The following is a 26,722-nucleotide window of genomic DNA, read 5'->3' on the forward strand; positions in this document are numbered from 1 at the left end:
CTTTCACTCCATACAAATTCTATATCTCTTTAAAAAGCTTTTTCTTACTCCTACGGTCTTCACCGTTTTTCTCTTCCTTCTGGACTGTGGAAAGTCTTCTAGCCAATAAATAAATACATATGCCTCCTTGTATCTTCCTGTGTTTCTTCCTATTTTTTTGCGCTTTCTTCCCCCCGCGCCTTGAGAGAACAGATTGCATGTTAATATTTCTTCCCGATCCATCCTAGAATGTAGAGTTGCACTTAACTAAATACTACTTCTTACCATTTCCTGTTGGGGGGATATATATTTTTCTTTAATTGTTCGAGATTCAGAAAATTCAGTTTTGTAATTGGTTTTGATTTTGACTCCATGCTGAGAGCTGTGCATGAAAAAAAAAAAAAGAAAAAGGTCACGAGCCCTCTTTTCCACGTGTTTGCAGTCCAAGAGGGGCAGGGAAAGCTTTCGGGGATGGGGATACAGGAGTGCATAATTGATGTTAATGGATTTTCAGCAGACAGTGCCATCACGGCCAGACAAGGGGTATTCGTGTCAATAACACAGCCTCCTGTGGGAAACCAGTAACAAGGCAGGCGTAGAAACACTAAAATAGTTTCTTGAAACTTTTTTCAGCTCATCTCTTGGGGCCATGAGCCATGAACTGTGCTTTGTCACATTTTAGTCGCAGTGAAATTCTAACTGATCATTATCTCATAAATGAGAACAAATCAGTGTGACATCAAAGATAAGTCTCAAGGGTACCGAGTGTAGCCGATCTTTCATTACATCAGAAACAGTACAGGGCAGAGACCCTCTACAAAAGAAGCTCAGCTTTGTTCGGAATGCTAGAACTGTCCTCTGCTTATCAAAGACGTAAACTTAACAAGGTTTTTTCCTATGCTAGTACTCAACTTTTGTGTAAAGAAGTGATAAATTGATAAGAAAAAAATGGGTGGGGGGGAATGTCAGAAGATGACACCAGTGCAGAAGGCATTCAGGTCCCTGCCCTGTCTGGAGTGCTCATGATCTGATGGGATGATAACTCTGAGGTTCACAGGTAACTTTTAAATCAGCGTTGTATTTACGATGTTTTGGCAGTTTTGTATTTTACTGGCTGTCTAACAGTGACCGCTGTGAAAGCCTTGAGCGGCCAGCTTCTGCAATCCTTTAACAGAAGAGGCAGGATTGGAAGTTAGGGACTCCCGATTCTTACACTGGGGTTTGTTTGTTTAAAGTATCGTTAAGACTTTGACTTTATTTTTTAGAGCAGTTTCAGGTTTAAACCAAAGTTGAGAGAAAAGTGCAGATTTCCTATATACTCCTACCCTGACACAGGCATCACCTCTGCTATCGTCAACATCATTCTCTAGAATGGGACATTTTTAACCAAGATGAACCTGTATTGGCCCATCATAATCACTCAAAGTTTATAGTTTACCTCAGGGTTCACTCTTGGTGGTGTACATTCTATGGGATTGAGCAAGTGTTCAATGACATATATCCATCATTATTGGAGCTTCCCAAGTGTCCCTAGTGGTAAAGAACCCACCTGCCAATGCAGGAGACGAGGGAGATGTAGGTTCGATCCCTGGGTTGGGAAGATCCCCTGGAGGAGGGCACGGCAACCTTCTCTGGTATTCTTGCCTGGAGTATCCCATGGACAGAGGAGACTGGTGGTCTACAGTCCATAGGGTCGAACAGAGTCGGACACAACTTAAACGACTTAGCATGCATCCATCATTATCATATCAGAGGAGAAGGGGGCTGTAGAGAATGAGATGGTTATATAGCATCACTGACTCAATGGACATGAATTTGAGATTCCCTGGTGGCTCAGATGGTAAAGAATCCACCTGCAATGAAGGAGACCAGGGTTCGATCCCTGGCTTGGGAAGATTCCCTGGAGAAGGGAGTGGCTCCCCATTCCAGTATTCTTGCCTGGAGAGTTCCATGGACAGAGGAGACTGGTGGGCTCTAATCCACGGGGTCACAAAGAGTTGGGACATGACGTAGCAACTGAACAACAACAACAAAACTGAGTATCTTCACTGCCCTAGAAATCCTGGACTCGAGTGTTCACAGACTGCCCCTCCCTGCAACAGTTGTACTTTTGCCGTCTCCAGAACGTTATAGGGTTGGAGTCATACAGTACGTAGCCTTTTCATATGGACTTCTCTCATTTAGGAATATGCATTTATGGTTCTTCTGTGTCTTTTTATGGCTTGATAGCTCATTTCTTTTTACTCTGGATTTCTTAGCTCCCCCTGTGTGACTGGAGGCAAGTACCCTATCCTGATCTTACGTTGGTTAAGCGATGGGATTGGACTTGAGTTTCTTCTTTTTTTCTTCATATTTGTCTTTGCAGCTTACACTATAACTTCTTCATTTCAGGGGTGTTTCTAATATGCAGAAGTCTAGTTCCCAAAACAAAACCAGTAAAATGTGTCATGATGAGACAGAGCGTAGAGTTTGGAATAATTAACCCAATATCTAAATGCAGCTCAAGGGCAACTCCCAACTAAAGCAGGGTTGTAAACTCAAACATCTAAAGAGACGAAGAGGGTGTGCAGTTTTTACTGTTGTATCAGTTTCTCTCCAGACACCGTGGCGTCATGCAGCAGATTTTGTCCTAAAGAGACCAGATGTACATAAAGAATATTTTGTCATCAGTTATTCCTGATTTCAGGAATAATTTCTTAAAATCCAAAGCTTTATTCCTTACTTTTGGCTTTGCTTTATATTCTTGGATCTCAAAAGAAGACATAATTTTGGTGATTTATTCAAGCCCTCTCAATTTATATTGTTGTTTAGTTGCTAGGTCGTGTCCAACTCTTTGCAACCCCATGGACTATAGCCCACCAGGCTCCTCCGTCCACGGGATTTCCCAGGCAAGACTACTGGAGTGGGTTGCCATTTCCTTCTCCAGGGGATCTTCTCGACCCAGTGGTTGAACCCGTGTCTCATTCTTGACAGGCAGTTTCTTTACTACCGAGCCACCTGGGAAGCCCTCTCAATTTAGAGATATTATAAAACTATAGCAGAAATACATGAAGTGTCATCTAGCAATATTAATTTTAAAAAGTGTTTCTCAAACATCAGAGTCCCTTAGAGGGCATGTTGAAACATAGATTGCTGGCCTGGCCCCTGAGATTCTTGCTCTGTGAGTTTGGGGTGGAGTCCGAGAAACTACATTTCTTCTTCTAAAATTTTTTATATTTTAATCAGAGGATAATTGCTTTACAGTGTTAGTTTCTGCTGTACAAGAACGTGAATCAGCTGTATGTATACATATATCCCCTCCCTCTTGAGACTCCCTCCGACCCTCCCGGCCCACCCCTCTTCTCATCACAGAGCACCAAGCTGAGCATCGTGTGCTATTCAGCAGCTCCCACTAGCTGTCTGTTTCACACGTGGTAGTGTAAATGTGCAGGCTAAGTCGCTTCAGTCGTGTCCGACTCTTTGGGACCCTATGGACTGTAGCCCACCGGGCTCTTCTGTCCATGGGGATTCTCCAGGCAAGAATACTGGAGTCGACTGCCATTTCCTCCTCCAAGGGATCTTCCCAACCCAGGGATCAAACTTGCTTCTCCTGGGTCTCCTGCATTGGCAGGCAGATTCTTTACAGCTGAGCCACCAGGGAAGCCCAGTACAGTATATAGGTCAATGCTAATCTCTCAGTTCATCCCACCTTCCCCTTTACCCACTGTGTCCACAAGTCCCTTCTCTGTGTCTGCGTCTCCATTCCTGCCCTGCAGATAGGTCATCAGTACCATTTTTATAGATTCCACATATATGTGTTAAAGTTTCTGCATTTTTAACAAAAGTTTCTGGGTAATACTGTTGTAGCTGATCTGTGGACCATATCTTGAGAACCATTGTTTTGAAATAATTCCTTCTCAGACCAAATGAGAGAACTTCTTTTCTTTTTAGGTGAAAATCTTTCAAATGCGGTTAATTTTTTTTTTCTACTTTAAGTTCAGCCACCGGATGAATAGTCTCCAAAACTCTGCCTTCAACCCCGCCCCTACTCTGGCTTGGCTCAATGCTTGTGATGAAGACACTTTGCTGAAATTATAATACAAAGAGATAGAAGCATATACACGTATTATGGATGCACAGAGATCAGTGAATAATTTTAACCAGCCTTTAAATTTGCACTTTCTAGCCACTGCCCTTTATCAGAAGCTTTAGGGATAAATGTAATTAGCATACACTTTCCTTTTTGGGGGTTCCAATTCCCCAAATACTTTCTTGAGCTCAGTGTTGATTTCATTGTATAATAGTGGGATTGTCATCTGAACGGAAAAACCCCACAGTATCGTTTCTCTAAGTGGATATTGAAATTAATTTGGAAGTATGAGAATTTCTTTAGGCATGCTGTGATCTTGTGATCAATTCAGTGATCCTAGAAATGTGATCTAAAAATTTATAAAAGTGTTATGTGCTTCACATATTTATAAAATCCCAATAATGTATTAAATTCTTTAAGCAAAGTTAACTCTGTTAAATTGGAAAACTTGCATGTGTCTGTTTTTTTTTTTTTTTTTTTTACAGTTAAAAAAGTGTTTTTTGAAGTAGATTTACCATGTTGTGTTAGTTACAGGTATACAGCAAAGTGATTCAGTTACATACATGCATATATCCGTTCTTTCTCAGATTCTTTTCCCATATAGATTATTAGAGAGTATTGAGTAGAGTTCCCTGTACTCTACGGTAGGTCCTTGTTGATTATCTGTTTTACACATGTGTGTGTGTGCTAAGGCGCTCAGTCGTGTCCAACTCTTTGTGACCCCATGGACTGTAGCCCTTCAGGCTTCTCTGTCCATGGGATTCTCTAGGCAAAAATACTGGAGTGGGTTGCATGCCCTCCTCCGAGAAAATCTTCCCGACCCCAGGATCGAACCCAGGTCTCCTGCGTCGGCCGGCAGGTTCCTTACCACTAGTGCCGCCTGGGAATCCCTATTTTATACATAGTAGTGTGTATATGTTGGGTTTCCCTGGTGGCTCAGCTGGTAAAGAATCCGCCTGCAATGCGGGAGACCTGGATCCAATCCCTGGGTTGGGAAGGTCCCCCTGGAGAAGGGAAAGGCTGCCCACTTCGGTATGCTGGCCTGGAGAGTTCCATGGACTGTATAGTTCATGGGTTCGCAGAGTCGGACATGGCTGAGCAACTTTCACTTTCATTTTCATGTATATGTTAATCCCAGTCTCTAATTTATCCGTCCTACTGGGTTCATTTCTTAAAGCTGGGCTAAGCGGGTTGTTTCTCTGTCGTGTGCTTGTTCAGCTGTGGTTTTCTTACAAGTGAAGGGGGAAATTACAGGAACTCAGGACAAGACAAAGAAAGAAATCAATCACAAGTTCAAGGACTCCCAAATTGAAGATGATTTTCTCTTACAGAAAAAAAAGACCATCCCTACCCCCAAATGGTTGAATCATGCTTTTGTGGGCTATGTGTGTGGAAAATACTGTGTTTTTTAAAAATTGAAGTATAGCTGATTTACAGTGTTGTGATTCTTTCAAGTGCACAGCATACTGTGTGTTTTGATTCCAACAGAAAACGAAACCCTTGATGACGGAGTTTTCAGTGAAGTCTACCATCATCTCCCGTTATGCCTTCACCACAGTTGCCTGTAGGATGCTCAACAGAGGCTCTGAGGACCAGGAAGTCACGTTTCAGATGCAGATTCCAGCTGCAGCTTTCATCACTAACTTCACTGCGTAGGTGAACCCTGGAATGAAGATTTCTCTGTAGAGTGGTCAGGGGGAGCCTGAGATGCTGTGAGGACCACAGCCTTTGACCCTGAGAATATATAAATTCTCAACCCAAAGGACTGTCCATGGGAAAGAAGGTTGATTCCCTCCACTCTGCCTTCTTCTTTCCATCCCCATTTCCCCCTGCCTCCTTTTTATTATCTCTTCTTTCGTCCCCTTCATTTCCTCTTTCTTTCTCTCCAACAAATGTCTCCCCACCCCGGGCCAGGCACACTTGGGTGATTGGTCTACTTCTTTGAAAAAGATGAGTGTTGTTCTGCTCTAGAAATTCCTCTGGGGAGAAACACATAAGCAAACAGATGAATAATGAGATTGCCTTCAGACAGTAGTGAGTGCTATAGAGATGACAGGTAGGATTGAGGGGGCTCTTTTAGGTCGGGGAGTTGGAGAGGTGGCTCAGAGGAGTCAGTTTTGAAGCTGACATCTGAAGGACCAGCCAGCATGATAAACCTTTGATAACTAGACACCATATATTTCTTCTTTTCACCTGAACTAAGAGGTAAAGAGATGCAAAATAGGTGTGTGGGTTTAATTTTAGGTCTGGGCAGGATTCTAGTTGGTGCATCTTCTTGGAAGTTTGTTTGAGCAGGTCTTCTGTGTCCCTCCTGGAGAATCAGAGACACCATGGGTTGGCTCTTAACACATGGACGTGTTGAAATTTGCCCTAGAACGAAATGAGTGATGCAAGGGTAGTGCCCTAGTCTGGAATGCATTCTCAGTGCATATCCAGGAGGCAAACAAAAATATTTTCTAGGGTTGTCATGGTTATGAGCTCCATGCTTGAGTTTGTCTTGGCAAGCTGGCAGCACAGCTGTCTCTCTTTTTTTCTTTTCAATTAAAGATTTTACTTTGTATTGCAGTATAGCCGATAAACAATGCTGTGATAGTTTCAGGAGAAGAGTGAAGGGACTCAGCCATACATATACAAGTATCCATTCTCCCCCAAACTCTCCTTCCTTCCAGGCTGCGACATAACATTGAGCAGAGTCCACTGTGCTACACACTAGGTCCTTGTTGGTTCTCCAGTTTAAATACAGCAGCATGTACATGTCCCCTCCAAACTCAACTATTCCTCCTCCCATCCCTCCCCCCGACATCCATAAGTTCGTTCTCTTAAGTCAACACAGCTGTCTCTTGTGTTTCAGGCTTATTGGAGACAAGGTGTATCAGGGAGAAATTACAGAGAGAGAAAAGAGAAATGGTGATAAGGTGAAAGAGAAGAGGAATAAAACCATAGAAGATAATGGGTAAGTACCATTGAATTCAAGAATTAAAAGTCCACTACAGCCAAGTGTCAAGTTTTCTACCTCTTTGACTTCTCATCTTGTTTTCACCCTGTTTCAAGGATTTATCTTTTTATTTTTACCATATTAATAATATATAATATAACTGGTTAACAATATAGTAGCTGAAGGTTTATGATCAAAAACCCACTCACCCCCATCCCCCAGTTCTCATGCCCTAGAAAGATCCACTTCTGATATTTCTGTAGTTTTATGGTAGTTACCTCCCTTATTCTAAATATTATGATTGTTGTTCTTGTTCAGTCACTTAAGTCATGTCCAACTCTTTGCGACCCCATGAACTTCAGCACACCAAGCTTCCCTGTCCTTCACTATCTCCCAGACTTTGCTCAGACTCACGTTCATTGAGTCGGTGGTGCCATTCAACCATCTCATCCTCTGCTGCCCCCTTCTCCTCTTGCCCTCAATCTTTGCCAGCATCAGGGTCTTTTCCAGTGAGTCAGCTCTTCTCACCAGGTGACCAAAGTATTAGAGCTTTATCTTCAGCATAAAAGTCTTTTCAATGAGTATTTCCTTTAGTATTGTCTGTTTTGATCTCCCTACTCTCTGAGGGACTCTCAAGACTCTTCCCCATCACCACAATTTGAAAGCATCAATTCTTCAGCACTCAGCCTTCTTTATGGTCCAACTCTCACATCTGTACATGACTATTGGAAAAACCATAACTTTGACTATAGTCTTGCTTTTTAAAAAATTTCTTGATAAAAATCAGATATTGATTATTGATTCTCTGCTGTGAAGAAAGAGGATTCAGCAGATTTATAATACTCCCACTTCCTCTCTGCATTCCAAATTTTTGTATTATTTCTTTTTCTTCTTCAGTATAAGCAGAGTTATACCATCCTAGATGAGCCCTGATATCTTCAATGGTAGTATTCTCTCTCCTGAATGTCACCCTTTTCTTTTCCTACTTAATCATTTACTTTTGCTTTGTCAGAATTATCAATATTTAAATTCTGATCTGTCATGGTATTTGAATTCTTTGTCTATAAACTGAATCCAAACATTGAAGACCAATAAGTCAATTCACTTTGAATGACTGTAAATAACATTAACTGCAGAGCCACCTAGTATACTGAGATTTGTTTCCTTCTCTGCTAGCCCAGTTGAAAAAAGTATCTCTTCCTTTTGAAGAAAAACGATCACAGGATCTAGAGAAAATAGTGTGGGCTTTATGAGGATTATTATTAATTTTTTTTACATTTCACAAATTGTTCAGAATCATGCCACAGTTCTGTTCAGTTGGATCACAGCATATATCTGCTTTCCTTTTTTTAAAAAAAATGTTACTTTATTCATTAATTTATTTTGGCCACGCCTCGTCTGGTATGTGGGATCTCTGTTCCCAGACCAGGGATCAAACTGGCAGCCCTGCGTTGGCAGCGCGGAGTATTAACCACTGGACCACCGGGGAGGGCCCTGTGTGTTTTTCCTTGGGGTCACCTGTGTCAGTCGTCTTCCCCTTTGCCCCCTCGGGTCTGCGTCAGGGAGAAAGAAGTAGAAGGTTTCCGTGGTCTTTGAACTCTCTGCTCTTCAGGATTCCTCGAACCCGTATAACGTTCCCTTAGTGCAGGCGTTTGCTTCTCTTCCCAAAGCTAAATTCTAGTTTTTCTTTCTAATATCGACTGAAAAAATTACGCGCAACCTGGAAGTCGAGGATTATGTTTTCTTGGGGGCATTTTTGAGGACCATAGCCCTGGAGACCATCTCTCAGGTAGCTCTGAGGGACTGTTCCAGAGAAGTAAGGGAGGACTAGGATATGGAGGAGGTTCTACTGAAAAAATAAATGTAGTTGAATATCAGAACATGCCTACTAATCAGAAAAAAATCCAGATGTCTCAGGTGAATGGTTTTAGTGCTTTTCTGTGTATGGGAAGGTGCAGGAGTCTGGGCTCTTTGAAATGAGTCCTTAGGTATGCACCTTAGCTACCTCTAACTATAACCTATAACTAACTATAGGTCAGGCTCCTATTTCCCCCCATCCTGAAGCCCTTCAGGGTGCATCGTGGGGATGGCTGCAGTGGCTGGTGGCTTGTTGGTAGGGAATGCTGAGGGTTCTCACTGAGAGCGCTTGGCTGGGACCATCCTGGACTTTAGGGTGCCTGGCTTTCTCCGATCCCCCATTGCCTTTTCTCTTCCTTCCAGGGAGAAGGGGACGGAGATATTCAGAGCTTCTGCGGTGCTTCCCAGCAAGGACAAGGCTGCCTTCCTCCTGAGTTATGAGGAGCTCCTGCAGAGACGGCTGGGGAAGTACGAGCACGTGGTCAGCGTGCGACCCCAGCAGCTGGTGGGGCGGCTGACGGTGGAGGTGACCGTGCTGGAGAGGCCAGGCATCGCGGAGCTGGAGGTGCTGGGGCTGCAGAACAGCCGGCAGAGGGGCAGCGGCCGGGGGCCAGGTGAGAGGTGCCAGCAGGTGTGTTCAGGTGTCCCGGCGTTAAAGCCGATGGTGCCCCTGCCGTCCAGGCCCAGGGTGAAGCGAGGATCTGAAGGACAACAGCCAAGCAAAGACAGTGCCCTGTGCATTTTTAGAGAAAATTTATTTATTTGGCTGCATTGGGTCTGGATTACAGTTCAGGGGATCTTTTGCTGTGGCACAGACTCTAGTTGTCCCGAGGCATGTGGGGTCTTAGTTCCCTGACCAGGCAGACACTTTACCATTGGATCACCAGTAAAGTCCCAGCAATGCCTTTTGTTAAAGCCGTGCTCTATCAGGAGACTTTACAATGTTCTCATCATCTCTCACTCTTGTGTCGCTTCTGGGACTCCACCCTTGGTGAGGCATCTAAAATGTTGGGATGATTATATATATGGACATGTTTGATAATGTTTGTAGTAGCAAAAGCACTCCTTCATCCTGAATATTCAAGTACATGGATGTGATTAGTAAATTGGGGTTGTAAAAACAATTCATCATATGATAAAGAAAAAAGAGACACATTTGTATGTATGCTTTAATGTTAAATATCGTAACTGTGAAGCTGACCAAAGACTAGGAAGTCATATAAAATAATCATTTATGGGTGAGGGATGATGGGGTCATTTTCTAATACTGTTTTATTTTACCTTATTTTTAAATACTGTGTTATCAAAACAAACATTTAACATTAACAGAAACATCTAACTAATGTGCTATATTCTTTCTAAAATTAGAGAAAGATATGTACTGGAAATTTGATTTAGACCCAGACATTTGTGTTCATCAGCAGGATCACTTAATTTGAGTTTTTCTCAGATTTTAATTTTTTTAAAGTTAACTAATTGATTAATTTTGGACTGTGCTAGGTCTTCATTGCTTCGTGTGGGCTCTATGTAGTTGTGGTACTTGGATTTCTCTTGTAGATGGTAAACTCTAGGGCGAGCGGACTTCAGTAGTTGTTCCTTGAGGTTTAGTTGCCCCAGAGAATGTAGAATCTTCATTCCGGGTCCAGGCGTTGAACCCATGTCCTCTGGGTTGGCAGGCGGGTTCTTAACCACTGCACCACCAAGGAAGTCCCCTTATATTTTAATTTTTTAAGTAGCACTCTTTGCTGAGATGATCATGAAAAATTCAATCTAATTTAATTGCTATATTAACATCAACTAATAGTTTATATTTAATATTCACTTGCATTCGGCCTTATCCTAAATATATCTGTAAGGTCTAACGTCAAGTTGGATAACGATACAGATGTGCCCCCAAAATTGCACCAGGGTTAAAATGACAAGGCTTTGGGTACCTGTGACCCTGAGGTCAGGGAAAGGCTGAGTGATAAGAGATCGCAGAAAATACAGAACCTGAATTCAACCCCTGTGACTGCAAGGAGGGTGCAGAGTCGCGCAAGAAGCCTTCTCATACGAGAATATTTAGGGATGAGTTTGTAAGGAGATGAGAGAAATGCCTTGACATGAGGAATAAGAGAATGTTGTTAATCTTACTTGAGGGGAAAATAGTGAAGACCTGGAGCTGTTAGTGGGAAGAGTAAACGGTATGGAACCTAGTTGTGCCCCCAGCACGCAGTTCAGTGAACGACTCTGGATGAGAGAGGTGGTTTGCTCTCAAAGACTGGAGCATGGATGCAGGTCTTTGTTAGAAGTTAACTCCAAGCACTGAGTTTGCAGTCCGTCCAGATCTCATCAAAAGTTAAAGATATTGTCAAGAGACCTGACATTCAGAAATGATATGAGATAAAAGACATCATTCTTAGATCATTGAGGTCACCATAGGTGGGGTTAATGGATTTGTGATCAGTTAAGAGTTAATATCCTTGAAAAAAATGACTTGGGCCCTGTGAGATCAGCTTACACATCTGTAAATAGGGATTATAACCGTCTCTCAGGGTCATTGAGAAGCTTTCATGCCAAGTAAAATCTTAATCATCATCATTATTACAATTACCTTCTATTTAGTTTTTCCTCTCCAAATCTTATCTCTCCTATTAGATCATAAATGATTTTGAAACAAGACTTTGTCAGATTAACCTTTGTCATCTTGTATTAGTTTTTTTTTAAAAAATTATCATTTATTTATTTAGCTTTATCCAGTCTTAATTGTGGCATGTGGGATCTTAGTTCCCTGACCAGGGATGGAACCGAGACCGCCTATGTTGGGAGCATGGAGTCTTAGCCAGTGGACCACCAGGAAAGCCCCTCCGTACGGTATCAAACACTATGCCTTTTAAAGAGTAGATAGCTGATTAGGTGTCTGCAAAGTACAGAAGAAAAGTGAAAAAAGAAATGAAAAAAATACACACCTAAACTAATAACAAAGAATGTTTTAAAATTTCATTTTTTCCTAATCATAATTTATCAGGAAATTATCCCACATGGGAAGGATGGTTATCCTGCTCTAGAAATGAAGTGCCTGTGTGCCCTGCCGGGTTCAGAACCACCATGTCTCTTCCAAGATGTGTCTGTGTGGTGGTGTGTGGGTCATCCTGTAAGGGCTAGGTCTGAATCCTGATGGTTGTTTGTAAAGTTGCTCACTGCTTATCAGCAGGGCCTGTGGGAATCTCTGAGGAATGTTTCCAGACCATTGATCTCCTGGGAATTTGTTTATTTTTAAGAAAATTGTTTTCCTGGCTCTTTGCACCAGACCAGATATCTGGCCTTGCAGAGCGAGAGATCTCACGGGCCGTTCCCTGGGCCAGGTGCGGTGGACTGGGGCCCTTTTTGCTCTTCAGTCCGGTCCAGAGCTCAGCTGCTGCTGTTCCTGCAAAACAGCCGCTGCAGGAAGGAGCCAGAGGCACAGGATGCTGTGATTGTGCCTGGATGTTGTTGCATGTGTTCCAAAAGCACCCGGGCAGAGATGCAGCTAGAATAGAACTGAGACCCGGACGTGGGCTGCGAGCGTGTGAATGTGGACTGGAGCCAGTGCGGGCCGCTGAGGTCAGACTTCTGGATGTTCTCTGAACAAATCTCTATCCACTGGACCCTCTGATATTGTTAGGGAAGCAGTTCTAGATAAGAATGACTGTGTGCTAGCTACTAGACTCGGCTTGTGCACACCAGACTTCTAGGACAGCCCTCCCTGGGAGCTTTTGTAAAATACTTAGGGTGTGAGTTCAGATTCCATGTCTCCCCCTAGGTCCATAAAAAGAAGAGAAAGCCTAAAAGCTGTAGAACCTACTTTTGCCTCAGTTTCCTTGTCTGATGTGTTCAGCCCATGGCTATTGAACCATAAATGAATGAACTTTGTCTCAATGTGTCTCAATGTGAAAGCCAATGTGAGACGTAATTTGCAAGTCAAAGCATTCTACTTTCTGGATTATTAAAACAGTTAACTTGTGTGTGTGATTCAAACTCTAACAGGTTACAAATTGGTATTCAGTGCAAGACCACACTCCCTCTCTCTTCCTTCACCCTGCTTCCTTCTCCCTCAGTAACTTGATGATTTGGGGGCTCAATGGAACAAGAGTATTTGAAATTCATTCTTTTCTGGAGCATCCCTGGATGTCTGACGATCTTAAGTCATAACCTGGATAAATATTCCATCTATGTGATTGGTTTAAAGCTGGTTACTTCACTCTCTAGGTTAAAATCTCAAACTTCTTGTGGTCCTGTGGCACCTATTGCCCTTTCCATGATTCAAAAAAAAAAAAAGCAAAACAAAAAACTGGTTGGGGCCATAAAATTTTCTTTTATGATCAGATCCCTGATGGCTCGGAGTAAAATAAAATGAGATAAACAATATTAGAAATAAGGTACCTAAGGGCCTTTTTCATCTCCTTTGGCTTTATATCAGTGATGCTCAAACCTGGCTATACCCTAGAGTCATCTGGAGAGGTAAAAAAAAAAAAAACAGATGACTGAGTCCTCATTCAAACACTTGAATTAGAATTTACCCAGGTTAAGGCCTCGATAACTGTATTTTGAGGTGTGATATTCTGAGTCTATTCCATGAGAAACTGAAAATTTTATGAGTGCTTTTAATTTATTTATTTGTAATGCTCAAGAATAATGCTCAAAATTTTTCCTACCATTAAACAGATATGGCTCTGTGACTTGCATAGTTTATCCTTTATATTCTTTGCTCATTTCTTTTTAAAATTTTTATTTATTTACTTTTGACTTTGCTAGATCTTCATTGCTGCGTCTGGCTGTCTCTAGTTGCGGTGGATGGGGTGTGCTCCCTAGTGGGGGTGTCCGGGTTTCTCGTTGCTGTGGCTTCTCCTGCTGTGGAGCACGGGCTTTAGGCATGCGGGCTTCAGTAGCTGCGGCTCACCGGCTTAGTCGTTCCAGGGCATGTGGGATCTTCCCAAACCAGGGATTGAACCTTTGTTCCCTGCATTGGCAGGCAAATTCTTAACCACTGGACCACCAGGGAAGTCCTGTTCTTTGCTTTTTTTAAAAAAGCAGTTTTATTGAGGCTAAGTTTGCATAGCATAAAATTTACTCATTTTAAGTCTTCTAACTCAGTAATTTTTGTACACTTGCAAAGTTGCGCAACCATCAGCCCAATCCAAGTTTAGAACATTCCTATCACCCCGAAAAGCTGTTTGTGCGTCTTTGCAGTCACTCCCTGTTCCAGCCTCAGCCCCAGGCAAACACTAATCCACTTTCTGTCTCTCTTTTCAGACAGCTGCATTTTTCAAAGCACCCCAGGTGGTTTTGACAGTTGGTAAATGTTAGGAGCCTTACTTTGGACCTCCCGGCAGAATGTATGGACATGAACTCTATTAGGATCCTGACCCATAGAAGCAGCTTTTTTTAGATGAATTATTTTATTCATTTATCTTTAACCATTTTAAAAGTTGAAGTATAGTTAATTTACAGTGTCGTGTCACTTTCAGGTGTACAACAAAGCGATTCAGTTATATGTACATGTGTATCTATTTCTTCAGATCCTTTCCCCTTATGTACTGTCTGTGCTTAGCCGCTCACTCGTGTCTGACTCTTTGCGACCCCATGGACTTTAGCTAGCCAGGCTTCTCTGTCCATTGAATTCTCCAGGAGATAACACTGGAATGGGTTGCCATTCCCTTCTCCAGGAGATCTCCCTGGCCCAGGGATCAAACTGGGGTCTCCTGTATTGCTGGCAAATTTTTTACTGTCTGAGCCACCAGGGAAGCCCATATATAGTAGTATATGTTAATCCCAAACTCCTAATTTATTTCTTCCCTTACCCCACCTTCCCCCCTTTGGTAACCCTAAATTTGTTTTCCATGTCTGTGGGTGTATTTCTGGTTTGTATGTAAGTTAACTTGTATCTTTTCTGAAAAAAAAAAATTATGCTTTAGGTTTTTAGAACCCATACCCGCGCCACCCCCCCCCCACCCCGCCCCCGCCCCCACCAAGTGCTCTGCAAGGATGTGTGCTCATTACCCTTTACCTGCCCAGGAACTCAGCCTACAGTGTGCTTTTTAATTGTATCACTCCTAGGTCAGGTTCCCATAAAATAATCCTAAGAACCAAGAAAGCTTCGTTAGAAAGAAGAGAAGCACTAGAAATACAGTTTCATCACCTTTGATGTTGGAAGATGAGATTGTTGACTCTGCGGGGGTCTTTGAGGATAAATTAATGACCAGTCTTGAGTCCTGCAAGCTCAAGTCACCTTTGACTGCCGGCTAGACTTGTGTGTATCTACAGTGTCTTGTGTATCCGTAGACACCAGTGAGGAGTTGGTTGAATCTGTTTAAAAATCATATTTTTCTTTTCCTTTGCTTGGTCTGGTAACCTCCTGACCCTGCCGTTTGCTGTAATGGCTCTTGGGATTGTAATGGAGGCAACTAGCATGGTGCCTGCCATAGAATGGGTGCTCAGTAAGTATTTGTTAAGAGAATTTAAGAATAAATAACTGTCAACAATGAAGATGCCATTGGGGTTTCAACACCTTCCTGGTTTGTTGTTGCTCAGTTGCTAAGTTGTGTCCGACTCTTTGCGACCCCATGGACTGACTGTATATAGCATGCCAAGCTTCTCTGTCCTTTACTACCTCTTGGAGATTGCTCAGACTCATGTTCCTTGAGTCAGTGATGCCATCCAACCACCTCATCCTCTGTCACCCCCTGCCTGGTTTAAGTTGGTTAAGTTCTCCAGATCTTGGGTATGGCTCTTATTCTGTTGTGAAGGAGGGATTCGGAGGCAGAGTTTGGTTCCAGAAGACTTGTTTCCAGAATTGTCAGATAAAAGAGGGGATGCTGGGTTTAAATTTGAAACTCCAAGTAAACAATGTGTCCCATGCAGTATCTGAGACATGCTTATCCTAGAAAGTCACTGGTGGTGTATCTGAAATTCAGATGTGACAGGGCATTCTTTTTCTTTGCTAAATCTGGCCACCCTGCGCTATTAAAGCCTGCATTGTGACTAACGGTTCACCCCCAGCTCCGGTTCCCTGCTGCCGTATGTCCCTCCCCGGGATCCAGTCTCCAGGCTGCAGCTGGAAGGGTATGGCCCCGCTTGGCCTCTGTACCTTTGCCAGGAAGCAATCTGGCTGTTACATGAGGGTTTCCAACATTGTTCGGTGCAGAAATCACTGATGTATGAATCATTTGGCTCCAAGTCGGGTCTGTTTTGTTTTGTTTTTAATGCTAATAGGAGGACCCACGATATCTCGTCTGGTCGTCGGCTGTAGCTGGGTGGGGGTCAGCTGTGAACAGGATGGCTCGGAGCCACCCGGGAGGGTGACCTTCTCTTTCACTTAATACTTGTAAGCATCCTCCTCTTCTTCAGGATGCCTCACTCTGCTTCTTCCTTTTCCCTGCTGTGTTAGTTTGCTATACGAGGTGGGATGTTGTCCGGGCAAATGGCACTGTCTGCCACAGGTGTGACTGAAACCAGAGGTGGAAGCATGTGCCATGATTTGACTAGAGCACTGCCACACCCATCAAAACACTTTCAAGATGGTCCTCTTGAAGGGCCCCTCCGTCCACCTGCCCGAGTATGTGCTGACCTGTTGAGCCGTGTCCACGTTAAACGTTCCAAGAGCTCACAGCGAGTCCTCACCGTGTTCCTGCTCTGTGCTACGATGTCCACGGCCCTTGTCATGGCCCTTGAAGAACTTAGAGTGGGCAGTTTTTAAAAATTCACAAAAGTGTTTTTCTTTCATTGACATGCATTTGATTTGCAACGCTGCGTTAGTTTCAGGTGTACGACGAAGTGATTCAGTTTACGTATACACATATCTGTTCTTTTTCAGCGACTTCCCCAGTGGCTCACTGGTAAAGAATCCACCTGTCATGCAGGAACCATAGGAGATATGGGTCTGATCCCCGAGTCGGGAAGATCCCCTGGAGGAGGACATGGCAACCCACTCCAGTATCCTTGCTGTGGACAGAGGAGCCTGGCAGGCTACGGTCCATGGGGTCACAAAGAGTCGGACATAACTGAAGTGACTTAGCATGCACGGAACCTTCTTTTCCAGATTCTTTTCCATATAGTTTATTACCGAATATTAAGCAGAGATCCTTTTTGATTATTATTTTATATATACTGTTGCTATTTAGTCATTAAGTCGCATTTAACTCTTTTGCAACCCTGTGGACTGTAGCCCGCCAGGCTCCTCTGTCTGTGGGATTTTCCAGGCAAGAATACTGGAGTGGGTTGCTATTTCCTCCTCCAGGGGAAGCTTCCTGAACCAGGGATCAAACTCGCATCTCCTGCATTGCAAGCAAATTCTTTACTGTTGAGCCGTCGGAGACACCCCATTTTATAGTATATATGTTAATCTCAAAAGCCTGATTTATCCCTCTCCCCGTTCCTCTTTGGTAACCATAAATTTGTTTTCTATGTCTGATTTGATATTTGTATATGATGCAAAATGACGATCACAGTAAACCTAGGTGACATCCCTCACAGTTACAGAATTTGTGTGTATGTGTGAGATGAGAACTTTTAAGATTGGCTCCCTTGCTGCTGCTGCTGCTGCTAAGTCGCTTCAGTCGTGTCCGACTCTGTGCGACCCCAGAGACGGCAGCCCATCAGGCTCCCCCGTCCCTGGGATTTTCCAGGCAAGAGCACTACTGTATTATTAACCTTAGTCACCATGGCTTAATTATACCCCCATCACCTTTTCTGTTAACACTCTGCCGATTGGCCTGAATTTGTCTTTTTTCGATGAAGGAGGGTAGTTGCCCAATTCTTCATTCCCTCTGTTGAAGAAATCTCCCCACTGGAGCCCAGGTGAGCAGGTGACATAAACAAACACAGGCAGTTTGACCTCTTTTCCAAGGGGAAATGAGGTGTTTGGAAATGCTTTTGTAAAATCCCCGGGTGTTGGCTGCTTTTCCCTGACAGTGGGCGAACCCAAGGCCCACAGGAAACAGAGGCCAGGAAATCCCCCATCAGTTGACCGAAAGGGGAGTAGCGTTCAACTGATGCCCTTGACTGTGGTTCTTTGCTGTACACCTTTAGACACTGTGCATAGCAACTGGCTTTCCTTTCCTCCCATGTGGTCGTCTAGGAGGGGAATGTTTGTCTGTAAATAACATCCTGTTCTTTTCACCCTTTATGCAAAATAAACAATGTCTTATCAGTACAAGATAGAATCGGTGGGGAAAATAGGAGTTTTTAAAAATTATTTGTTTATGTGGCTGTGCTGGGTCTTAGTTATGTCGCATGGAATCTTTAGCTGCAGCTCTCAGACTCTTGGCTGTGGCATGTGGGATCCAGTTCCCCGACCAGGACTCGAACCCCAGGCCCCATGCGTTGGGAGTCTTCGTCACTGGGCCGCCAGGGAAGTCCCAAGAACAGGAATATTTCATACCACTTGTATGTGTGGTTCTGTACCTTAAGAGGGCTCCTTGGAGAATCTGGTGAAAGCTACAGACATCTGTCCCGAAAAAGGTATACATGTACCGTTTCATGCCAAATTCTGTATGTAATTTCAGGGAACTCTTGAGAAACCACTACTTCCACAACCTTTATAAAGGTTATTCCCTATATGTGAAGTGAAAGTGAAAGTCGCTCAGTCGTGTATGTGTCCATGGAATTTTCCAGGCCAGAATACTGGAGTGGGCAGCCTTTCCCTTCTCCAGGGGATCTTTCCAACCCAGGGGTCAAACCCAGGTCTCCCACATTGCAGGCAGATTCTTTACCAGCTGAGCCACAAGGGAAGCCCAAGAATACTGGAGTGGGTTGCCTATCCCTTCTCCAGGGGATCTTTCCAACCTAGGAATCGAACCCAGGGTCTCCTACATTGCAGGCAGATTCTTTACCAACGAAGCCAGACATTGTTGAATTCCCTGTTATGAATGTTCCACATGATGTGCCTTTTTTTCCTCCCAATAATGAATTTTTTTTACTAAGTTTTCAGTGGTATAGAGAAACCTGCTATTGGAAAATGTAAACTATATGTTACCAAAATGTCTTTTTTTTCTCGTGAGTTGCCTTTCATCCTAGACAGAATAACAAAGTGCTTCTTGAGGGAAAGAGGCTGGGGGCTAGTATGTATTGAGCATTCATTGTGTGTCTGGTGGGACTTCCTTGGTGGCTCAGACAGTAAAGAATTCACCTGCAATGCAGGAGCCACGGGTTCGATCTTTGAGTCAGGAAGATCCCGTGGAGAAGGGAATGGCAACTCGCTCCAGTATTCTTGCCTGGGAAACCCCATGGACAGAAACCCCCTGGCAGGCTACAGTCCAGGGGGTTGCAAAGAGTCTGACACGACTTAGCAACAGCACCATCCTTAGTTCCTTTTAGATGTGATGTCATTTAATTCTGACCATGATTCTACGATGTGGATTTGAAAGGCATGGAACTAAGGCTCAGAGATGATAAGTCAGTCTTTTGAGTCTATCAAACCCTGGAGCCCACTTCCCTTGATATTGTATGGGTTCTAAAAAACATTTTCCAGTTTATTGTATGGGTTCTAAAAAATATTTTCCAGTTAAAAAATATGGGACTTCAGACAGGAAGAAGGCCTTGTGGGGATGCTGATGACCTGAGAAGCAGGGCAGAGTGGGTGGAGACAGACCAGTCAGTGCATCTTCAGGGGCTGCCCTAGAGGCAGTCCTGTGCCCGTGAAGGTCACCTTGCAGGAGACCACTCTTGCTTGGCTGAAAACAGGGAGATGGCATGAGAAGACAGCTTCCTCCAATTCAAAGTAATCACGAAGTTCACTGCTAGCCCTGACCAAGTGGGTGTGAAGAAGGGCAAGCCAGGATATGTGGGTTCTCATGAGAAAAGTGGGTCGGGTTCTCATTCTCTTGGTCTGCTCCCAACCTGTTCCCTTGCACTCTTCATTATGTTTAGGACACATCCCATGATTGCTGAGGGCCCTGCTAATAAATTAGCTCATTGTGCTTCCGATTTTGTGGCAGGCAGCAGGACCCCTGTTCACACGGAAGAAAAGCTAAATAGTATTATTCTGCTTTTCGATCTTGGTCAGTCATTAGGGCAGCCTCATTGATTTTTTTCTCTGTCTAATAAAAAGAGGATTTTATGTTCTACAAATACTTCCCTGGAATTTTTCCCAGTGGGCCTTTATATTTTTTTTGATAGGTAGTGGAAAATTCTTTGGGTCACATTGACTGTCTGATACTTAGTGGGTGGAGGTCAACCTCAGGAACTGGGCTTCTTGGTGAATAACCCGGTTGGGGATCAACCCACTCTTTGAGCACATAAAAGAAGCCCATTTATAGGAATCTCATGAATTTTCATCACGCACTAGCAAACATCAGAGGTCAGTAGGAAACTAAAATAATAATACACTATCCTTTCTCATGGCTTATATCAAAGAGGCTAGTCAAATTGATTATGAAGAGAGAAATTATACTTTTTAATCCTTGGTGCTTTCATTCAACTATGAATGGTATTAATTCAGGGTAATTGTAAAGACCATTTCAACAAGAAAGACTTGGAACATGAAATGGTAGGTACATCCTGACAGTGTTGTTGTTCAGTCACTCAGTCGTGTCCGACTCTTTGCCACCCCATGGACTGTGCGTGCCAGGCTTCCCTGTCCTTCACCGTCTCCTGGAGCTTGCTCAAACTCACGTGCATCGAGTCAATGATACCATCTAACTATCTCATCCTTTATCGCCCCCTTCTTCTGCCTTCAGTGTTTCTAGCATCAGGATCTTTTCTAATGAGTTGGTTCTTTGCATCAGGTGGCCAAAGTATTGAAGCTTCAGCTTCAGCATCAGTCCTTCCAGTGAACATTCAGGGTTGATTTCCTTTACAATTGATTGGTTTGTTCCCCTTCACAGTGTAAAGAGAATAAAATCTCATTTGTGTCAACTTTGAAGGTTAGAGAGAATCTAGTGCCGCCCGCTCACAAAGGCATACCACCACTGTCTGTGCAGGAGCCAGAATCACCTGGGAAGCCTTGTGAAAATACGTATCCCTGGGTCCCACCTGCAGGGTTTCTGGGACGAGCCCAAGAACTTGTATTTCTAGCAAGTTCCCAGGTGATAGCTGCTGGTCCAAAACCACAGTAGAGCTGGTCTGTATCACCTGGCAGATGATGAACTCATCTAGGGTTTGCTGGAGCACTGCTAGAGAGACGAGTTGTGAAACTGCCTCTGCCAACAGGACATCTTTCTTAGAGCTGAGGGATGCGGAGGGCTTCCCTGGTGGCTCAGTTGGTAAAGAATCTGCCTGCCAAGCAGCAGACTGCCTGCAGTGCAGGAGACCTGGGTTCAGATCCCTGCGTCAGAAAGATTCCCCGGAGAAAAAAATAGCAACTCACTGGAGTTGGACTCAGTCCAATTCCCCAGAGAAGAAAATGGCAACTCACTCCAGTGAGTTGCCTGGAAAATTCCATGGACTGAGGAGCCTGGTGGCTACAGTCCATGGGGTCACAAAGTCGGACACAACTGAGCATGCACACTTAGGGACGCTGCACAAGGAAATGTTTCCCTGGTCCTCGTTCTGCCAGCTAGTACACTGTGTAATGCCACCAAGTATTATCCTGAGTGTATAAACGGCCACACAAAAAGATTCACCCTAAGGCAGAGGTCCACTTGACAAATAATACTATGTTCCATCCTGGGAGTTACTATTCAGTCTCTTGTGCTATGCAACTTTCAGCAAGTTTAAATTTTTTTTAAAAAATTGGGGTATGCATAGAATAAAGTGTATAAACCTTATGTGTGTAGCTTAAGGAAGTTTTACATACACACACACACACACACACACACACACACATATATATATATACACATATATATACACACACACACCTAGCAGTTACTTTCAAGTCAACATGTAGAGTATTTTCAGCACCCCACAAGGTCCCCTTATCCTCTTTCCCAGTGTTTACCCTCCCCAAAGGAACCAGTATGCACTTCCTTTTTTTTTTTTTCCTCCAACAGATTTATTTCTTTCAAGGAATGGATTTTGAAAAGAAAAACCATGGGGCAGACAGGCATGAAATAGATGTAAGCTGTTCTGCCCATTGCTTTATAATCCCAGCACACTAGTACAGAGAATGCCCGGTACAGAACACAGTAAAGGGTCAGAGATGGAGGGGTTCCCTTAGGCAGGGCTGAAGACTTCAGTCTCTGGAATTTGGAGTTGAGGCTGCAGTCCCGGTTTTTGGATGGACCACTGGGTGTGTGGTACAGTCCATGCTTTTAACCAGATTTGAACAGAACGGCCACTTGGCCCGGGTAGAAGTGAAGTGTTCGGTGTCACGTGTCACATAACTCGTTCCTCCCCACGATGCAGTGCCAGGTGGGGGTGTGCTTCTTGCCACACTCCTTCTTGATACGGGCCGCGATGCCCTTCTGCATATTATATGTCTCCAGTGCCTGAGTAGCAAGTCCTCCGAGTCCTGTCGCATCTCCTCTGACATGTCAGCATTCTTGATCATGGCCTTTGGGTCACCAAGAAGCAGGGGCTGGCTGGCTGCGACGGTCCCTGAGGGAGGGGTTGGCAAGGCTCCCACCCGCGGAGAGAGGCCCCAGTATGCTCTTTCGACCGCTGTGAGTTTTGCCTGCTCCTGAGCTTCGTGTAAGTGGGAATAGTGAATACTTTCTTCTGTATCTTATGTTTTCACTCAAAATGACTCTGATTCAACCGTGTTGCCAGTAGCAGTTGTCCTTTCCTCTTCCTTGCATAGAGTGTCCCAAGTGTGACACGATGTATTATTTCATGTCTGTTCACGTCTATTCACTGTCACTTCGATTTTGTACCTGTTTCTGGTTGATGATAATGTTAGCAAGCATGACTGCTCCCCATGAATCAGAATGGTGCTAAGTACATCACATCACCACCATGTCAAGAGTGAGTTTGGTAGACCACAAATCCATTGTACAGATGAGATAACTAGGGCTCAGTAACCTGCCCCAAATCTCATAGAGAACAGGTGGACCCGGTATCAAGTGCAGGTCCGTGTGACCCTCCTGTGATCTCAAGTGCTTAGCTAGGGTATTTTCATACCTCTCACTCTTGGTGCCTGACCAGTAATCATCCGTGAGAGACGACTCCAGAGAACACAGGCTGGTACTCTTCATGGTCCCCTGGAGAGTTTCCCAGCACCTTTTTCTCATGAGCAGTTCTGTTGGAAGTATTCTCTTACCTACAACTGACTTTCTGCAAGAACAGACTTCCCTGTTTACTACCTCTCTGGTCAGTCCTGAAATTCCTGCCCTTGGTAAGTATTAAAAATAGAAGAATCAGTTCTGCCTTGTGGTTCCTGGTAAGGTTACACCTAAATGGTGTCTTAAAATTAATTGTCTCTTTTGGTGAAGGAAATGTTTAAAGTTCCTTTGACTTTTGTCTAATAAGTCCTTAGCAGAAGGAAGTTTATTCTTAGACACAAATTACCATGGGCAAATGATGCCTCATTTCCTTTTTTGTTTTGCTAATTAAGGATGGAAAATTGTTGGTCAGCTTACTCCATGGTATCAACTTGAATAGACTTAAAAAGAGAATCTGATGCTTTGCAGCAATTTCAAGCCAGCCTTTGATTCAGTATCTGGATTAAAAGTCTCCACATACTGATGTTTAGGAATTCCTCATTTTCCTATTCTTCATAATGCATGCAAATCTCAAAAAGCTAGTTGCTCAACATATAGACACAGTTTTGATTGGATTTACAAAGGTGGGTAGTCTGTGAAATAATTCTCCATAGTGTGTCTTACTGAAAGAAATGAAAGTTAGGAGGAAAACGAGATTGTTCTTTACTTAGTATATCATCTCACTCATTTTTCTTAAATCACAGAAAAAAATCATTTATCTCTTCCTCTTTCTGGAATTTTAATTTACATCCTAAGTTTCGTGCTGGGGAAGGCTTTGGGCAGTGTTTTTTTAAAAGAGTCATAAACCTTCTGGACAAGCAGCACGTGATGAGCGCCAAATGATTGATGGAGGAAAAGCACCCCTTATGGAAGAATTGCGTATGGAAGGAATGAGAGAATCAGAAACCGCCGTTTTGCGACTCTGATGAAACACTGAACAAACATCATCGGTGACTGATAAATCTGTTAAGGGAAAGACTGATGAGGAATTTCATCATGGGCGATCAGAACCGTCCAGCGCTCTTACTGAAACTAAAAGCGGACAACTCAATATTGCGTACTACCTGATGTGGTAAAGAAGTAAGGACTCAGCGTCACCAGGAGTGTTCTTGTCCACAGCACTGAACCTGAATCTAACCAGCCTCCAGCTCTACCCTCCGAACACAAGGAGATGCAGGGGACTGAGCTGTGAGCCTCAAGCTTGACTGAGCATTAGATCACGGGGGGAATTGGAAAGACCCGACACCCCGACTGTGTCCCAGAACAGTTAAATGAGCTCTTGGCCTGGGCATTGGCACGTTTTCTGCTCCCTGTGACACTACGTTCAAGCCAGAGTTGGGGACCAGGAGAGCAGGGGACCAAAAGACAGGACAGAAAAACCATCATGACGTACAGAACGTGAGAAGCTCCACGGAAGACAGAACCGGCGTTTTACAAGATGTGTGTGTAGCACTAGTAAAAGGGTAGAGAGAGGACATTTGTGGATTAAGAGAGATTTCAGAAATATCAGTCAAATGTGATGTAGGGACTTTCTTATGATCCTGAGTCAAACAAAGCTGCCATTCTAGGACATTTTCCAGAGAATCAGGAAACTTTAAATACAAGCTGAGTATCTGATGATATTAAAGCACAAAGCATTAACTTTGTTACATTTGATACCAGTTTTGTGGTTACGCTGAAAAAAGTTCTTGTAGAGATACATAAAGAAGTATTTGGGGCTTCCCAGGTGGCCCTCGTGGTAAAGAACCCATCTGCCAATGCAGGAGACTTAAGAGATGTGGGTTCAGTCGCTGGGTCAGGAAGACCCCCTGGAGGAGGAAATGGCAACCCGCTCCAGTATTCTTGCCTGGAGAATCCCATGGACAGAGGAGCCTGGTGGGCTATAGTCCATTGGGTCACAAAGAGTCAGACACGGCTGAAGTATTTTTGTGCTTCACAAATGCACTCACGCACAAAGAAGCATTTATGGCTGAAGTATGATGCCTCATATTTGTTTTAAAATTCTAGCAAAAAAATGGTGAGAGGGAGATTTCCCTGGTAGTCCACTGACTTAAGACTCTGTGTTGCCAATACAGGGGGCGCAGGTTCCATCCCTGGTCAGGGAACTAAGATCCCACATGCCATGTGGCACATCCAAAGGATTAAAAACAAATGGTGAGAGGATCCATAAAAACAGATAAAATAAAACTGGTGAAATGTTGATAATTGTTGGGTCGGATGATGGTTCCATGAGAGTTCACTTTACTATTTTCTCTCCTTTTGTGTGTTTTTAAAACTCTTGTAAGAAAGGATTTAGAAGAAGACATAGAGATGAAATGCAAGTTAACATATCTCATGCATTGAGATATATTATCAGTACAAAGTTTTGGGAGTTCATCTGAAATGCAGACCTGAAATAAAGGCTAACTTTCTGTGTCCATGCAAAATAGATCTTGTTTCTTTTCAGAAAAAGTTATAGGTTCAGTTATTCATTATGTTTCTATCTTGCCTACAGATGATTCTGGGCCACCTCCTTCTACTGTTATCAACCAAAATGAAACTTTTGCCAAAGTTGTTTTTAAGCCTAGTGTGGTCCAGCAAGCCAAGATCGCCCAGAATGGCATTTTGGGAGATTTCATCGTTAGATATGATGTCAATAGGGAACAGAGCATTGGGGACATCCAGGTAATGGGTTTGTTGTTGCTGTTTCTCATTAGTTCCATGACACTTTTAGTTAGACCCAGAATGAGGGATTTCAGTACTCACCTGAGAGAGTGAGAACTACCGACTCTTAGGAAATCTGTTTTAACACCAAATGTGTCTCCGAGTCCACCAGGGATGTTCTCTTGCTAGAGGCTGGGGATATCTATTTCCTGCTTCAGTAATCTGGAGGCAAATGAAACCTATAACCTAATTTTCCCTGAGGTGCTTTAGATGAAATTAGAACTTAGTCTGTCTTTTTAATTTAGAGAAACTGGCCCATGACTCAATTTCCTGTAAGTCATATTTGTCCAGAGACAGGGTAGGATTATCAAAATGTATTAACGTGCATCCAGCATGCAGGCAATCTTTATGTCGGAACATGAAAGATGCTTAGGAAAAAAACAGATCATGCAGGAAGCAGGATTCTTGAGTGACAAGGGTCGAGAAGAGATGAATGATTTAAGTTGAGTCAGTGTAATCGATATATTTTTAAGGAATGATTTTACCCTTATCCAAATTAAATTAGCAAGTAGTTGGAGGAATCAGGACCATGGATGCTTTTGCTCTGGCGTCTGGCCCGAGACTCTGTTTCATGCTGTCTTTGACTTTTAGACGTTCCGTGGAATCTCCATTTTGGTTTGTTTTGCTACCTAACCTGGGCACTATCCGTTTTGCTTTCTCTTCCCTCCGCCAGGTTCTAGACGGCTATTTTGTGCACTATTTTGCCCCCAAAGACCTTCCGCCTTTACCTAAGAACGTGGTGTTTGTGCTTGACAGCAGCGCCTCCATGGTGGGAACCAAACTCCGCCAGGTGAGTCCAGGCTTCTTTTTCCTCTTTCACCTTCGTCCAGGACAGCGATGTTCTCGGTGAACAGGATTCAACTGACGCAAAATGTCTGCTTTACCATTCATCTGTCCCTGCCTGTGGGGAACATTCCTGAACAGGTTCAGGGAAGCCACTGACATGAACTGTCATTTCAGCATGGGGGTTTTAGGAGAGCAGAGGGCTGCAGAAACACCTTGAAATAAAGGGAACTGGGGGATAATGCGAGTGAGATAAGAATACAATGAGGAGGCCACTGAATAGCACCATTGTGGATGGAA

At 43.6% G+C, this 26,722-nt stretch overlaps 1 protein-coding gene across 1 annotated transcript in view; it reads left to right on the plus strand.

The window, feature by feature from the left end:
• Positions 1 to 26,722, plus strand: part of ITIH5 (inter-alpha-trypsin inhibitor heavy chain family, member 5) — an 84,733-nt gene that overhangs the window by 19,688 nt on the left and 38,323 nt on the right. The window contains exons 3-7 of the mRNA XM_010853146.1: positions 5,537 to 5,700; positions 6,900 to 7,001; positions 9,204 to 9,454; positions 25,431 to 25,600; positions 26,313 to 26,429. Coding sequence (XP_010851448.1) covers positions 5,537 to 5,700; positions 6,900 to 7,001; positions 9,204 to 9,454; positions 25,431 to 25,600; positions 26,313 to 26,429 — 804 coding nt within the window. The remainder of the gene's footprint in view (positions 1 to 5,536; positions 5,701 to 6,899; positions 7,002 to 9,203; positions 9,455 to 25,430; positions 25,601 to 26,312; positions 26,430 to 26,722) is intronic.

Source organism: Bison bison, unplaced genomic scaffold, assembly GCF_000754665.1.
Source record: "Bison bison bison isolate TAMUID 2011002044 unplaced genomic scaffold, Bison_UMD1.0 scf7180017864323, whole genome shotgun sequence".
Taxonomy (NCBI): domain Eukaryota; kingdom Metazoa; phylum Chordata; class Mammalia; order Artiodactyla; family Bovidae; genus Bison; species Bison bison.